The sequence below is a fragment of the Fusarium coffeatum genome (genome assembly GCF_003316985.1).
Source record: "Fusarium coffeatum strain FIESC_28 chromosome Unknown BRIP53273_contig_142, whole genome shotgun sequence".
Classification (NCBI taxonomy): Eukaryota; Fungi; Ascomycota; class Sordariomycetes; order Hypocreales; family Nectriaceae; genus Fusarium; species Fusarium coffeatum.
In genome coordinates, this window is record NW_022157935.1 from 376,163 (window position 1) to 392,302 (window position 16,140).

Consider the following 16,140-nt stretch of genomic DNA (forward strand, 5'->3'; position numbering starts at 1 on the left):
CTTAAATGAGCTTGTCCTGTAATCGCACCAGTTACAGTTGAGCAGCGACGCCAGTGCAACGCGTCCAGGGCATGTAATTGGCTGAAGTTAAAAAAGAGCTGAAGCTCGATTGAGCTTATCTGGCGATCGACCATTGATTGAGATCTTTGTCTCTGTCATCAGCTTGTTTACAGGGCCAGGAAATGAACAAGTCAAAGTAAAGAGCATTCCCAATTAACCGTTTTTGATTTTAGTTTTTGTTCTTATCGCTACTGTATGAAATATATGTTGATGGAGGCACACGATCAATTGCTGAATAGGTAGGTGTAGGAGGGATGGTAAACCACCAAGCCATGATCTGCAGTGCCTCCATTCCTCATACACCTCCCTCCTCTAATTCCTTTGTTGTCATCGGAACCACCTCATCTACTCATGACTTATGAGCAGACACCGGACAGTGAATTTATCTGCTGTCATTCACAAGTCATAAGTCACAGAACATTCAATGTTGAGTTGAGTTCATGAGAACACCAGGTTCATTCGTCTACGTACAATCTAGATAACTTCTCAGAACGCGAACACTACAAACTCCCGACGTTAGGAAAAACGTATAAATACCTAGCGCTCTGACCCATGATCCAATTTTAGAATCTCAAGTTCTCATCGAGGTTATGTCCTTGGCAACCAGCGCGTCGAGACTCGAACCTCCAAACCGGCGAAAGAAAAGTACAAGTTTCCATAACCAAGACTACGCGGACAACCCATCTCACATACGAAAGAGATTGGTTCGTGACCGTCAGTGAACCAACCGAAGGGATCGGCCCTCCTAAAAAACTGCACGGTTTCGTTACGGAGACGAGCGTAATAGTCCTCCTTTGAATCGGTCTGATTCTGGAGCTTGAGCCGGTACTTATGCTCAGGGTCAAGGAATATCACCAGCTCGACCATCTTACAGTTTACCCGTTCGCGTGTCTTCAATACCGCGCCAGGCCGTCCACGAACCCAATCACTCAATTTCTGAGGAATAGATCTGGCCGTTTCTTGTTCAATCACTAACAGCATATTATCAACCTTCTCTTTAGGGAGCACGTATTTTTGTTCGAGCACCCGGAGCTCGTGGCCTTTACCTGGAACGACAACTCTTTGCTCCTCCAGGTTCCAGATTATCTCGATAACCCACCGTTGAGAAAACTTGTGCTTATGGTTTACCTCTTTAGCCGCATGGTAGACTTTACGCCTATCGTCCCGCCGAATCCAGGTGATGTGATGGCGTCTATCGGGTTTTCGAAAGGAGCCAAGTTTACCAGGTTCATAGCGAAACTCATAAGGTTTACCGGGGTTTCGTTTGGTTGGCCCCTCTAAGAGCTGGTAGCAATCTTCTACGTTTAAGTAATGGTCTTCGACCAGGAGGGCCCATCTACTAGGACCGTACGATTCCCACGAATCGAACATTAGAATGGTGAGTTCCACATAGTCGAAGCGAGATGGGTTTGCAAAGGCGTTGTTTCGTATGGGAAATTCCTCAAGGTCAGACTCATCGTCTTCAAGGACAGTTTTATCGTCTCCAAGGCCAGACTCATCGTCCTTATAGCTAGAGGTGAGTCTGACCTCAAGGTCAGGTTCACCTTCCTCAAGATCAGACTTATCTCGTGTTCGAATCTCAAAGGTAGGTCGATCATCTTGGATCTGAAGATCCCCCACGTCTTCAACACAAGGTTCCTCGTCGCTGCGGAAGGACGGCTTCTTATGGTGAAAGTTCTGCTTCCTTTTCAAGCTGCGGATGGGCGTTGGACCCAAGTTGGACTGAGGGGTTGGACCCATTCCATTGTCTTCAACACGTTGGACGGTGAGTGTCCTGTGCGAATTCAAACGTGGTCGTTCGGTGAACATGATGAATAACAGATTGAATGGTATCAAGAATGAGTGCAGAGGTTGAAGGATGTTGGATAGCACAAGTTTGGGCTGGAGGGAGGAAGACCTGTGATTCTGATATAGCCAACCATCTTGCGGATTTCAACGTATTTATACGACGATTCTTTTGTGTAACCATAGTTTCGCTGGCTGAACAAGATATGTTCTCGCGAATACGGACTGTGTTCTGTTGAACATGTGGATAGAACAATGGCTTGGGTCGGGTGTTCGAGTGTTCGATTCTTTGTTCCTTTGTCTGAACAATTCGGTGTTCTCTGAACAGTTGAGTGTTCTAGTTGAAACATCGAACACCTGTTATGTCAGGCAGTGTTCTTGAATTTTATACCTTAAAGACCTGTTGTTCTATACTCGAACAAGGTGACTGTTCAAGAACAGTATTTCGCTCTTGTTCTCATCTTCCCTGGCTATATGTAGGTACAGTCAAGCCACCACAAAATCTAAAAAGTGACAGTCATCACCCTAATACACAAAACATAACATCAATAATATCTTTTTTGGGTGTGGCATAATTATAATTGTTAATAGTTTAGTATGGGTATCTCTTTACACTCGGTTCTGGTTAATTGAGCTCAGAATAAGCATCACCACCATATACACAGTCAGGGTTGACTTGATGAGCCAACTAGGATACTAACAAAAACTATTACCTAAAATCATGTATCTTCTTTATTCTTAGAAATTGTATCATAAGCCACCTAAATGATGCATATTCCCGAGGTGATCAATTGTCTTAAATATCCACTATCCTATCATGAATTAGAATTAGTTTTCTCATCGGAGGGGCAAAAACTTCAACCACAACCACAAACTACAACCCAAAATGCCTTCTAAAATCCTCATTCTTGACGGCGGCCTGGGCACGTCCCTTGAGTCTAAATACTCAGTTACTTTCTCCCGCTCAACTCCTCTCTGGTCATCTCATCTACTCGTGGCAGACCAGCCCACTCTTCAATCATGCCAGGCCGACTTCGGCGCTGTCCCAGTTGACGTGCTCCTCACAGCGACATACCAGGTCTCACTGCACGGTTTCGCTGGTACGCGAACTGAGGACTTCCCTGAGGGTATTTCTCGTGAGAATGTTCCGCGGTTCTTGGATGACTCTGTTAGCATCGCCGAGCGTGCTGTCGGGGATAAGGGTTCTGTGGCTTTGAGCATTGGACCCTATGGCGCTTGTATGATTCCTGGACAGGAGTACAGCGGGAAGTACGATGATAAGCATGATTCTCTGGAAGATTTGGAATCATGGCATACTGAGCGCTTGGGAGTGTTTGCCGAGGTTCCCAAGATCCAAGAGCGACTGGGTTATGTTGCGCTTGAGACCATCCCTCGTCTAGACGAGATCATCGCCATGCGCAAAGCTCTTGCTGCAACACCGACACTATTCAAAATACCATACTGGACCGCCCTCCTCTCTCCTGAGAAGGACCTTCGCATGCCCGACGGCAACTCCATCGAGGCCGCTGTCGAAGCCATGCTTGACCCCGAGGTCTCTCCCAACCTACCCTGGGGCATCGGTATCAACTGCACCAAGGTCGACAAGCTGGACAGCTTACTTCAGATCTTCGAGCGCACCGTTTCGGGCATGGTGGAAAAGGGCAAGATTGCTGAGTGGCCTGCCCTAGTGCTGTATCCCGATGGCACAAATGGAGAAGTGTATAACACGACTACGCAAAAGTGGGAGGTGCCTAATGGCGTCGATACTCAGAGACGCTCCTCATGGGAGGGACAGGTCGAAGATGTTGTTAAAGCTACAGAGAGCCGAGGAAAGTGGCCTACTATTCTGGTTGGTGGATGCTGCAGAGCTGGGAGCGAGGATATTAAGAAGCTTCGTGATCGACTCATCCAATAATTCACCAATTCATTGTTTCTATCCATTGCTCATCCAAACGCCATATATGATCATAATCCAATGTTGAAGTCGCCAAAATCAATACGGATTGTACCCCAACTCACTTATATCGGCGCTCAACTCCCTCCCCTGCATCATCTCAGCCATAGCTTTCCCCGTCCCCAACGACAAACTAATTCCCCATGGCCCATGGCCTGTAGCAACATAAACACCACCATCCTTCCCTTTTCGCGTACTATAGCCCTGCCGTAGATCGAAATCCTCTATCCTCGTGATATAAGGCGTCCCCCTCTCCGAGACAGGTCGAAAGCACAGTCCCGTGCGTAATATCTTCAGCTCTTCGCCTTCAGTCTCGATTATCTGCTTCGCCAGGTCCTTTAACTTATCGAGGGATGAGTCTATAGGCTTTGCGCCCGTCGCTAATGGCGGTAGGCGTATTGATGCGTTCACGCCGCCGAGCCAAATGTGTCCGTTTGGTCGAGCGTAGATCTCGGGTGAGAATGTATCCATGGTGGTGTATACTGAATGGAACGTGTCGCCTATATCTTGGGGATTTTGCACCACGAGTGAGTGGCCTGCGAGGCTCATGACTGGTATGTTGATGTGAGACCCTGGGAACATAGATTCCAGAACATTTGGTGTCCAGGCCCCAGCGCAGACCAGTATACGAGTAGCTGGAATATTCGTTTCTGAAGAACAGTCTGTATAGCCAATGCGGACATATGATAGCTCATCGTGGCAGTCTGCGCCTACAAATCGTACAATAGCAGGTTGGTATATCCGAACGCCTGCCTCCTTACACTTTTCAAGGAGAAATTGGCATAGTTTCAGAGGGTCACTAGATTCGTCTGTCGTTAGTGACATGTACCCTTCACAAGTTCAATCACTTACAGAACGGCGGTTCCTTCACCTTCATCAACCAGGCTAAGAACATCACCCTTCACACGCTTCAGCCAGGGCGGACTATTCCTATCCTTCACCTGTCCCTTCTCATCTACTAGATCCGCACGACTTCCGCCTTCACATAACCAATCTTTTCCTCCGTAACCCTTGGGCTTCTTCCTCGGTAGCTCATAATTCACAGTAACTGATTTGGCGTACAGCCACTTCTCACGCCCATCATACTGCTCCGCCAACTTCTCATGCTCATCAAAGCTAAGAGCTCCCAAAGACGCAAGATCCTCGTGAAACCAGTCCCTGGCGAGAAAGCCTCCAGCGTATCCTGAGGCAGAGGCGAACAGCTCGGAAGATGAGTCAACAAGGTGGATTGTCGAACCTGGTTGATGTTGGGACAAATAATATGCCGTTGCAATACCTATGATGCCACCGCCAACAATCACCGTCGAAGCCATCGGAAATAAGTATTATGAATTAAATAGGATGTATCATCTAGGTATCGACAAAGGATCTCAGCTGATGGGAGGCGATTACCAACAAAGCAACCGATGACGTGAGGGACACGGATTCAGGGTAGACAAAATTGAAGCTCCAAAAATTGACCCCTCCAAAACCCCCACTCTGGTCGAAGCTTCAGTGAAAAGCTGCCAAGCTACGGTCTCATTCCTGATCTTCAACTTCACCAAAAACATTATAATCTGACCATGGCTTCCAAAGTATTCATTGTTACAGGCGCCAGCAAGGGCATTGGCGCTGCCATTGCTCGCTACCTTGTCAACCAATCCCACAAGGTTGTTATCACAGCACGATCTACTGAGCCTTTGGAGGGATTGAAGAAATCGCATCCTGAGCAGGTTCAATTCATTGCTGGTGATATCGTTGAGCCTCAAGTACATATCCCAATCATCGGTCTGTAAGCCCAGAACTAATGCTTGCTTAGATGCCTACAAAGTTGGTAGACCTTGCTGTATCCTCCTTTGGCAAGGTGGACGGTCTTGTTGTTAACCATGGCATGCTGGTGCCCAACAAGTTCGCAGACACAAGCCTGGAAGAGTGGAAGAAGGTTTATGACATCAACGTCTTCAGTGGCATTGCCTTGGTATGAATACCTAGCCTCACGCACTTGTGTACTACACTGACAACATTAGGCCCAAGCTGTAATCCAAGAACTACGAAAGTCCAAGGGATGCATCGTGTGGGTGTCATCAGGAGCAGCAACAAAGCAGTATGCTGGATGGTCAAGCTACGGTTCATCCAAGGCTGCCTACAACTCTATCTCGGGTCACATCGCAATTGAAGAGCCAGATATCACAAGTGTTGCCATTGCACCAGGTCGAGTCGACACTGAGATGCAAGGAGTTATCAGATCAGGAGGCAAGGAATCTATGAACAAGGCGCAGTACGACTCATTTGTCGACGCCAAGGAGAAGGGCATCCTGCTCAAGCCCGAACAACCGGGACATGTCATGGCCCGATTTGTTGCAGACCCGCTCAAGGAGCTGAGCGGAAAATTCTTCTCGTACGTTTCACGACATGCTGTGGAATCAAGAACTAACGGTTATGCAGATGGAACTCACCAGAGGTTGAGGCGTACCAGGAATAGAGTAGACCTTGGCAGCGCTGGGAACACGAAACACCTGTATATCTCAAGCAATGTTAGCTCATGTCTTTACAATGATGCAGATAGACAAAAAGTAGAAAGACAAATGCAAGTCAGTCGAAAGATGAAAAATACGTTTGCTCCACATAGAGTTTCGGATTTAGCATGGAATGTAAGGTTCTTCATCATAGCATTTGGTTTTGCGAATAAAAAAGTAAAATATGTTCTTACCTGATGCTCAGTTGTCGCATGCGACAGTAATCATGATCTAGACCCGATATCCGAAGCAGCTGCTTTGCCGCATGTTAGTTCGTTGTTCCAACATGTTGTCCAAAACAAGCGTGCAGTCGAATGTGCTCAGGCTATCGTTTTTATCCGTCATGAGAGTCGGTATTTGATAGTACCAGATAGCAAAGTGCATCACGGCGTATCGAAGGAGGGCAGTGTGCTGAAGGGAGTCTTACAGCATAGGTAGAAGTGCAGCCTAGACTTTGACTTTGTTAGCGACTGGTCAAGTCGAAGTACTCAACGATTAAAATGAAGAGGATCATGATCGATCAGTTCTTGTCCATTTGGCACAGGACGAAGTCAATCAGCACAGGAGGCTTGTCGGACCTCCTAAGCCTGGGGCGACAACATATCTCCTCATGCGATCAGGTGTAGAGAGAAAAGTGAAAAACTTACCCAGTGAACTGGCGGCTGCACTCGGGTTGAAAGCATCGCGAAAAGCGAGTGCTTTCGAGGTATAGCAGGCAATTTGGCAAGGCGCAATAGACGCCGCCATTTAGCATAGCAAAGCCATAGCTCAATCTGAGCTTGTTGGCATGCTTGGGTGGGGGAATAGGGAAGAGGAGAGAGAGAAAGTGTTGATGAAGAAGGAACAAGAGATGGAAATTTTCAAAAAGATGGAAGTTCTGAAATAGACGTGCATGGTTGGTCCGTGCGTTGAAAAAGACGCGCCCCGTGTGGCTGTTGAGCCTCCACTACGGAGCACTTAGACTGGCCTTGGGACCTGAGGCTTCTGTTTCCATACTGGTGGGTGCTTAGAGAGGTAGGTGCCTAGGGTGCCTAGGGGTGCCCGCTGTGATGCTGCCTGGTGATGGTTTGTGCCAGGCTTTCCATTCCACTGAGAAGGTGCAGGTGGGGTCGTTTTAGCTACAAGCGCGAAAGCAAAGCAGAGCAGCTTCTCAGATACAAAAGAGGCTTGCCCCACCACTCATGGGCCTGAGTAACCATCCGTCTCCTTCAGCCTGAGGTCCGTTCATTGCCCGTACGTTTTTGAAGCTCATCTACGATATATAGAGGGAAGACCTACGACAAAAACACAGCACAGCACAAGCAAACAACACACTTCTTTGACCGAAAGAGACATCACGGGACAATTTTATTCTTTCAAGTCACCTTTTGTTCGAATTCTTTTTCTTTGATCAATACCCATTATCGCGTTGCAACCCTGCAAGTCACTGGCACCCAACCGCGTCGTCTTGGTGTATAGTCGCATAAACGGTTTCCAGCAAACACATTCAACAACCATCGATTCACAGATTTTAGTTTTTGTTGAAAAATATGTCTGACCACGAGTTCGGAGGTAAGATTTGACCTTGGTTCTTTCTATTTATTTGTTTATTTGCTTCCTGTTTGCACAACTTGTTTCATCTTATACACATCTGAGCCGTGATGAGCATCACCACCATGATTCACTGCTCTGAGATACCATTCTGTGATTCAGAATTCTTCACATTCTTCTGGTTAAAAAGGAGACTTGGATCCGTTCACCTCTTCCCTTCAAACCATTTCATCACATCATCCATACTCATGAAGACTGAGCGACTTACCCCCATATCCCCATCTTCATCCCAACCATCATATTCAACATTGAATACACTACACCCTCCTCATATCTTCCTCTCACTCTGATTTCATCATGCCTGTGCCAGCATCGACCAAGTATTGGAACAAGTTTGACAACGGGACACTGGGTCTGCTTCTCATTTTTTGTCCAGAGTCTTTGCTAACAATCTTCTTACAGGCAACGACGACTTGTCGCTCCCCAAAGGTATGTTCGCAAATGCCCCCTATACCTCAGTCTCAAGCTAACACCACTCCAGCTACTGTCCAAAAGATCGTGTCGGAAATCCTTCCCCCATCAGCAGGAGTGGCCTTTGCCAAAGAAGCTCGTGACCTGCTCATAGAATGTTGCGTCGAGTTTATCACTCTTATCTCATCAGAGGCAAACGAAATCTCAGAGAAAGAGGCAAAGAAGACCATCGCCTGTGATCACATTACCAAGGCCCTGGAACAACTAGGCTTCACCGATATGGTTCCTGCCGTTCTCGAGGCAGCAGCCGAGCATAAGGAAGTTCAAAAGGTATGCTCCTCTGATGACTATACATTTGCGGCCATCGCTAACTGTTTCCAGGGTCGAGAGAAGAAGGCAGATAAATTTGCCAAGAGCGGCATGTCCATGGAAGAGCTTGCTCGACTACAGGAGGAGCAATTCGCTGCGGCACGAGAACGCCACAACTAGGAACGTGGACGCTAATGGGTCATATTGAGAGAAGGAAAAGGGCGTCGGGGTATTTTGGCATTGCTAGGCGTTGACGTACAGGACTGGCTGGACTGGACTGGATTAAGCTTGGATGGGAGCGGGCGGGTTGGCTGACTCGTTACTGAATCACTTTCGCTTATAGACCTTTGACAAGGCTTTTGCCATGAGGGAGGTATATGATTTGAATTGCATTGTTGGAATTTCTACTTCGATTACTGGCCTCTGGGTATCTAGGGCTGTCCCCAGTGATGACTCAGTTATGATGTTGCCCAACCATTTTCAGAACGTGTTTTTTACTTCACTGGAGAGGCTGTGTTGAAAGTTGACGACGTGGTATATATTAACCTTGTTGTTTACTGTAGGTAACTCAAATTGACGTTGTCAAGCTGTTTGTAGTTGCCTGATGGGTGAATCACTTACAGTCATCCTTATCGATAAGAGTCAAAGTGAAAAATGATGTAAATCTGATATCCCCCCACCTTGAGGCTTGAATCCCACTACATTTCGCATTTCAATTCCCAATCTGAATCTGCATGCGCCATCAGCACTGTAAAAGTACAAAGCTTTTACTTTTACCGTCGCCAAAATAGGTCGCAGACGCAAAAATAAGAATAAGCCTGGACCACGTGTCCCTCGTTGGCTATCCCGCAAAATGGGCCAGGAAGAGTCCTCCATGAGCTACGGCGGCCCGCCCGCAACCCTCAGTGAGCGGAGCTTGGCCGCTGTCGCGGACTACATCAAGTCGGGTCGCAGCAAGCGTATTGTGGTTCTGACTGGCGCTGGTATCTCGACTGCTGCTGGTAGTAAGTTAATAGAATGTCAAATATTCTAAACTGTATCTGATTACGGTGTTAGTCCCCGACTTTCGATCGCCTGGAACTGGTCTCTATGCCAATCTTGCCCGTCTCAATCTGCCCTACGCTGAAGCCGTCTTCGATATCTCCTACTTTCGCGAGCATCCCGAGCCATTCTACGTATTAGCAAACGAATTGTATCCCGGAAAGTTCCACCCGACCGTTTCGCATGCCTTCATCGCTCTTCTCGCCCGCAAGGGCCTTCTCCAGATGCTCTTCACCCAGAACATCGATTGCCTTGAGCGCGTAGCAGGAGTGCCCTCGGACAAGATAATTGAGGCCCATGGAAGCTTCGCAAAGCAGCGCTGCATCGAATGCAAGGAGGAATACCCCCAGGATAAGATGGAGAAGCACGTTTTTGGAGGCAAGGTACCTCATTGCGACAAGGAAGGTTGCAACGGACTTGTCAAGCCTGACATTGTCTTCTTTGGAGAACCTCTACCTAAAGCATTCGACAATAATACTTTCCAAGTCGCAATGGCAGATCTGGTCTTGATTGTCGGCACTAGTCTGAGTGTCTACCCCTTCGCTGCTTTGCCAGGTATGGCGCAAGAGGGGAAGCCTCGTGTGCTCTTCAACATGGAGCAGGTGGGCCAACTTGGCAGCAGATCCGATGATGTGATCCAGCTGGGCGACTGCGACGCCGGTATCCGCAAGTTTGCTGATGAGCTCGGCTGGCGCGACGAGCTTGAGGCGCTGTGGAGAGAGACCGTGGGCGACGAGGAGGCAGACAGACAAAACAGTGGCAGAGAGAAGGAGGCGGTTCAAGATGAAGTCGAGCGCTTGGCTGCTGAGGTTGGAGCTGTTGCAATCAATGACAGTGACGAGAGCGATGGTACTAAGCAAGAAGGCACGGAGAAAGATGTCATTTCGCAAGAAGAGGCAACAAAGTCTCAAGAGGAACAGCCCAAGACTGAGAATAGCAGTTCGGAGCCCTCCGATACTCCCGCTTCATCATTCACACCCGCAGAAGATAGCGCCAAGGAATCACCCAAGACCGAGCAACTCAAGCCAGAGAACCTCGAGAAGATTGGGGCAGCGGCAGCAAAGACACCGTCCATGGTCACAGAGCCGCCTAAACCACCACCATCAAAGGAGGAAACAACACAGGCAGACACGCCCAAGGAAGGACCCACAGATGCGGCTGTGTCTACGGAGACTGCCCCCGAAGAAGAGAACAAATCTAAATTCTAAACAAGATACGAAGAACAATAAAAAAGAGGTGTTAAGGGAATCAAGGGCTATTGCTATTATCACAAAAGCTGCTGGCAGATGAACTAGATGAGCTTTCCTATGTTAGTCACGACGAAATGCGCTAGTCAAGGTACTACTATATGGTTATATAGATTGTTCGCGTTGGATGACACCAACGCGTTGTTAGTCTAAAGAAATGTTATGAGATTACAAAGCCCCGGATAACGTATGAGTTTCTCTACATACGGTGGTGAGACTGCCCAAAAGTTCCGGCATATACGAAATCCTGCCCTACGGTGTATGACCTTGCATTAGTAACAACGGTAGCCCGCCAACCTTTTGTTACCTGGGATGAAGGATCGAGTGAGATAAGCGAAACGGCAGGTGTGCATTGTCTTCATCCTGACAGGAGAATGTTATCATCATATAAATAAACGAAACTATAGATAATATGTCGTAAGAAACTTGAAGCGTCTGCGATTGCTAACAAATACGTCATGAGAACATGATATGATCTCGTATCACGCCGCCTCGTATACTCTAAACTAGTTCATGGCCCGAGCGAAGAGAGACAACAATAACACCAAAGGGTATTCAGCTCAAAGCCCACTATCAATCTGTGCAGGGATATTGGACAGCGTCCAGTGTCCCCATTGCCTGCACGTCTCGGCCACCACGTTGGGTATACGTAGCTTTTCCACCTTGTCTGGTTCAGTAAGAAACTGCGTCAAAAAACCTGCCGAGACATGCCACGCGATGTGACAGTGGAACGGCCATACACCTGTCCATGCGTGAGCAAATGTTACCATAGCGAGGGGAAGAATTATGAGGCTGAGTCAGGGGAAGACATACCTGGGTTGTCTCCAGCGTCGAATTGAATGACAATGTGTCCATTGCCCCGGAGCTGAACGACGTCACGTCGTTGTGGATTGTGTTTGTTGATAATTGTGCCGTCCCATGCACCTGGACCTTCGTGTAGGACATACATGTTGAAGCCATGCAAGTGCATGGGGTGTCTGTCAAGTTCAATGTTAGCGGTTGTCGAGAATCACACGCTTCTCTTGTTCCTTACGCTACAGGTGTCTTGTTGTTCACCACCACTCGGACACTCTTCGCCTTACCGGTATTGATCACGTTCCAATCGTGGTCAAAAGTGTGGTTCCCGAGCTTGCTCAGAAGCAGGGTGGGACTGTTGTAATTCGTCCTTGCAGCGACGCCTCCCAGAGACCAGAGCGTGATGTTGCTGGCGTTTCTATATGACTTCACATCCAGTTCGATGGTCTTATCAGCTGGAGGCAAGGGTAACTTCATCAGAGGCTTTGTCATGCTCAGATCATCGTTGGCGCAAGTCCCTGGCTCAGGTATGTTCCATGGTTTCGACTTTGGTTCCTTTTTGTCGTTTGCATGGTCATAGTAGATGGCTGCGAGAGCATTTGGGTTGAGAGCAAGACTGCAATTGGCTGATATGTTGGCGCGCATCCAGTATGACTCCAGCTTGCCATTCCCTTTGACCAACACATCAGTACGTTGGCCAACACCAAGGGTAACAACTTTTGTGTTATACGGCTCAACAGGAATAAAGTCATTTGCAATCACTGTCATGTCATGACCATCAATGGAGAATCGTTGGATGGCTTCAGCGCTGGGGTTGATAAGACGTAAGCGATGCACTTTGCCCCGTCTGAAGCGAAACTTTGAGATTCCAGCGTTATTCTTGCAGGGTGATTTATCCCCCGGCTGGACTTTGGAGCAATTGTAGTTCATCTTTCCATTGATGAGATTGCTGTCAGAAAGCACAATGCCCAGGGCGCCAGGTTTCATGATGTCTTCCACAAGGTCGAAATACTCTTTGTGATACCAGTCGTTCAGCATGATGGGGCCAACGTCAATATCGTAGTCTTTCTTTTCTTGCGGACCATATATAACCATTGGGCCGAAGAGACCAGCCAAGTATTGAGCGGAATAATGCGAGTGATACCAGCTGGTACCATAGAGATCGGCAATGAACGAGTATGTATAAGACTGACCCGGCGCTATGGGGCATTGGGTAACACCAGGAACGCCATCTTCCCAGGGCATGTTCTTCTGGAGGATGCCATGCCAGTGCAAAGACAACCCTTCATCTTTCAGTTCATTGCGAACAGTGACTTGGATTGTGTCACCCCAGTTGGCTTCAATAAGGGGGGCAGGGAACTGTCCGTTCACAAGAATGGTAGACATCTCGTATCCATCAGGGGCTATATTGGCTCGATTGACAGTGAAATCATACTTTCGGATGACTCCAGTATGAGGATGATCCTGATAGTAGTTTGTCCGAGTGTTCATGGTACTCCATGGGTAGCCATTGGGAGTAGGGTTGTCAGTGAGGAAAGTTGGCAAGTCTGGTGCATCAAGTGTGCCATACGTAGATTCGCTATAGGTAGGTTAGCATTGTTCTATACAAGTCATAATAAGTCCATCGTACCCATTGGTCTGAAGCTGGGATAGTTGACCTAGAGACCCAAGGCTGAACTCGTTGCTATGAGTGTTTCCCATACTGAACAACTGATGTGCTTTCAGGAGTCTCTGAGAAGGCTGAAAGACAAATTGAACCATGTTCTACGGGAATCAACACCAGTCTATATAGTCCTCATTCTCAGAGGGGGGTTGTTGGTGAGCCCAGCCCTTCCATAGCCACTGCAAGAGGCGCTTCTAACCAGGACATGGTATGTGCCGAAGACCCGCGGGATCAAGCCTCTTCTGCTAAAAACCGGGCGATCGCATTTGGATCTATCTTGAGCTACTGTAGGTTATCAAGGATAAGGTCGTCAGCCAGCTGTAATTCTCACGCCAGGGTGTTGTTGGTGGTGGTGGTGTTGAAAGCCAAAATTTAGTGAGATGGGACCACATGGCAGGACTCAAGTGAGTCAAGGCAACCTGCAAGCCATTGATGACAATACCCACCCCAAAGGCAAACCTCGTGAAGCATATCATTAGTCCTATCAGGAGAAGGATTCATGCTTTCGCCAAATTGTAAGTGGAGAGATGGTCGTCAAGGAGATGCCGGGTGTGGCGGAATATCCGCTAAGTTAGTTGCCTCAGCTGTAGACGGATGATATAATACGGGACTTCGACTGGATTATGAAGATCTCTTGTTTCGTAAATGCGTATGTTAAGATGAGTTTGTCATTTGATGCACGCAGGAGGAGATTTGTAGATTTGTAACTAGGATATCCCCAGATCGTATGTGTCTCGACTTTTGTCAGTGGATATTGTCTCGGACAGCACGCTCAGCTTTCTGAGGGCTTAAACAGATCCATGGTCCCTGAGCACGGCCAACCCAATGACATAGAAGCTGTAAGCCAACCGACCAACAATACGAAAATGCTGATTGTGGTGCCTGCTGACATTCATGTTGCAGCATAACATGATAAGCTAGTGTCAGCCAACACCTATCATAAAGTCGGGCGCTGGCGTTACGTACAAAGGACGCAGTCTCCAAGACTTGACAATTCTCCGAATTGTTTCTGATTGAGGCTAGTGATACACGTCGAGAGAGAGGAAACTTTAACCTCAGCGTCGGGTCGGGTATTATTCCTGGTTGCAATTGGCAACGGCACAGCACAGTCAAACAACAGTCAAGGTTTCAGCAAGGTTTGACGGTTTAACGGTGTAGAGCGGCGAGTTCCTCATCGGGCAATCAACCTCCTAAAGCGCCAATTGTGATCGACCGATCGTAATCTGGTAGGGCAGACAGAACAGGGAGTCAAACTAAATCCATGTCAGCTTCAACAGGTATTTGAGGCGAACATATCCTGCGACTGCTGCATGAGGACCTCAGAAGATGTAACAACACAATCATCACTCAAGGAGATATTCCGTCAATGCACAATGTAGTTCAATGTGCACAAGCTGTAAGACATGAGCGTTGCCTCTCAGTTGTCTTGAAGAAGAAATTTGTCAGGCAATTGAACTGGCACCAACCGCCAAGAAGCATGGCGTAAATTCTGTAGAGGCTGGATTGCCTGTCTCCTCCTACATATGCAGGAAAGGCTGGCTATTGAGCGCCATCCAATTTCCCAACCAAAAAGGCTAGTGCGAGTAGAGTTTCAGCAGCCAAAAGTTTCCAGCATAACAATATCGCAGCGCACTTGTCAAAAAACCTCGTATCGGCGCCGTGGGGTAGGCCGGCATACTGGGTCGCGTCACGGTAATGGTGTGTTGATCATGTCCTGTCTGCAAATGTAACCTAGACGGTTGATGGGCTATATCGAACGCCACAGCTCACCCGCCGCCTTTCAGCAATGGCACTGTAATCTTTGACCGCATTCACAACACAGATACCGAGGTCACTTGAACCCAGCAAACGCAGCGCTCTGCAGAGTCTGCAGGATAACAAAAAATCCTCGCAGGAGTAAGACATTCAGCTGTCTCTGAGTGGACTGCTGCATTATCGGCTGTGGGTCTGAGAGCTTGACAATGAGATTGGACCATTTCGAAATAGTTTTGATATATTTTACAGAATGCGGCCATCAGATGCCAGACTGTACATGGTGAATGTCGAAGTTGACTGGGTATTGCTCTCGTCTCGTATGATCTGTTGCTGATCTCATGATTTCCTCCATGCGGGGTTCGCCATCAGCATTATAGGTCGGCGTTGGGCTCGCATATACATGTCGTGCATTTTAGGGTCGGCATCAGATCGGATGACGCTACCAATGGACATGAAGAAGCTATCATCGCAGTTAGCAATCGTGTAAGCCGTTAGGGCTCGACTCTTAATTACCCAAAGGTCGCACCGGACCCGGCCATGTACTGGCCGAGGGTTCTCATAATACCGTTAGGACCGGCCCCGTATCGGAAGATGTTGACGGTTCCTGGACATCGTTAGTATGAGTCTAGACAGCAAGCGCATGGAAGACCAACCAAAGACAAAGCCCATGATGACACCGACAGCTGGAAAATGTCAGATATATTCGAACAGGATGTCTTTCAAGGCCCAAGCAAGGAGTAAGTCATACTTCCGCCCATCATAGCACCCATCTTGACTATGAAATCTGTTAGCGAATATTCTCTAGATGGTATGATACAAACATACGCTTATCGGCTGTGGAGGGGCCGTGCTGGCCAGCATTGATAGGAGCGACAGGAGGCATGGCGAATGAGTAAAATCGGTAAGCAAAGTACTAGTATTGGAGCCGACTGCGGTTTATCGACTGTGGTTGACGAGTTTTGCGGGATTGAACAGCTTGAGGCAAAGCAATTGCTGATGAAGCTCTCTTGCGACGACTTCCTCAAATCCTATGAC

The 16,140-nt window shown here is 47.9% G+C and overlaps 8 protein-coding genes across 8 annotated transcripts; 4 read left to right on the plus strand and 4 right to left on the minus strand.

The window, feature by feature from the left end:
* Positions 1-648: 648 nt before the first annotated feature.
* FIESC28_06655 (uncharacterized protein) lies at positions 649-1,869 on the minus strand (the record flags this gene model as incomplete). The annotated part of the gene is made up of 1 exon (XM_031160798.1): positions 649-1,869. One exon carries the CDS (start codon positions 1,867-1,869, stop codon positions 649-651), a length of 1,221 nt encoding a protein of 406 aa, XP_031015176.1.
* Positions 1,870-2,731: 862 nt separating this feature from the next.
* FIESC28_06656 (uncharacterized protein) lies at positions 2,732-3,760 on the plus strand (the record flags this gene model as incomplete). The annotated part of the gene is made up of 1 exon (XM_031160799.1): positions 2,732-3,760. The coding sequence occupies one exon, from the start codon at positions 2,732-2,734 to the stop codon at positions 3,758-3,760; it is 1,029 nt and encodes a 342-aa protein (XP_031015177.1).
* A 78-nt stretch (positions 3,761-3,838) lies between these two features.
* FIESC28_06657 (uncharacterized protein) lies at positions 3,839-5,112 on the minus strand (the record flags this gene model as incomplete). Its single annotated transcript, XM_031160800.1, has 3 exons — positions 3,839-4,509; positions 4,561-4,598; positions 4,652-5,112. 3 exons carry the CDS (start codon positions 5,110-5,112, stop codon positions 3,839-3,841), a joined length of 1,170 nt encoding a protein of 389 aa, XP_031015178.1.
* A 249-nt stretch (positions 5,113-5,361) lies between these two features.
* On the plus strand, positions 5,362-6,260 carry FIESC28_06658 (uncharacterized protein; the record flags this gene model as incomplete). The annotated part of the gene is made up of 4 exons (XM_031160801.1): positions 5,362-5,547; positions 5,598-5,756; positions 5,806-6,176; positions 6,224-6,260. The coding sequence occupies 4 exons, from the start codon at positions 5,362-5,364 to the stop codon at positions 6,258-6,260; spliced, it is 753 nt and encodes a 250-aa protein (XP_031015179.1).
* A 1,921-nt stretch (positions 6,261-8,181) lies between these two features.
* On the plus strand, positions 8,182-8,784 carry FIESC28_06659 (uncharacterized protein; the record flags this gene model as incomplete). Its single annotated transcript, XM_031160802.1, has 4 exons — positions 8,182-8,236; positions 8,287-8,313; positions 8,366-8,625; positions 8,677-8,784. The coding sequence occupies 4 exons, from the start codon at positions 8,182-8,184 to the stop codon at positions 8,782-8,784; spliced, it is 450 nt and encodes a 149-aa protein (XP_031015180.1).
* A 673-nt stretch (positions 8,785-9,457) lies between these two features.
* On the plus strand, positions 9,458-10,853 carry FIESC28_06660 (uncharacterized protein; the record flags this gene model as incomplete). The annotated part of the gene is made up of 2 exons (XM_031160803.1): positions 9,458-9,608; positions 9,661-10,853. The coding sequence occupies 2 exons, from the start codon at positions 9,458-9,460 to the stop codon at positions 10,851-10,853; spliced, it is 1,344 nt and encodes a 447-aa protein (XP_031015181.1).
* A 599-nt stretch (positions 10,854-11,452) lies between these two features.
* FIESC28_06661 (uncharacterized protein) lies at positions 11,453-13,388 on the minus strand (the record flags this gene model as incomplete). The annotated part of the gene is made up of 4 exons (XM_031160804.1): positions 11,453-11,634; positions 11,706-11,869; positions 11,926-13,266; positions 13,318-13,388. 4 exons carry the CDS (start codon positions 13,386-13,388, stop codon positions 11,453-11,455), a joined length of 1,758 nt encoding a protein of 585 aa, XP_031015182.1.
* A 2,053-nt stretch (positions 13,389-15,441) lies between these two features.
* On the minus strand, positions 15,442-15,988 carry FIESC28_06662 (uncharacterized protein; the record flags this gene model as incomplete). The annotated part of the gene is made up of 5 exons (XM_031160805.1): positions 15,442-15,565; positions 15,619-15,709; positions 15,759-15,788; positions 15,854-15,880; positions 15,931-15,988. 5 exons carry the CDS (start codon positions 15,986-15,988, stop codon positions 15,442-15,444), a joined length of 330 nt encoding a protein of 109 aa, XP_031015183.1.
* Between the last annotated feature and the right edge of the window lie 152 nt (positions 15,989-16,140).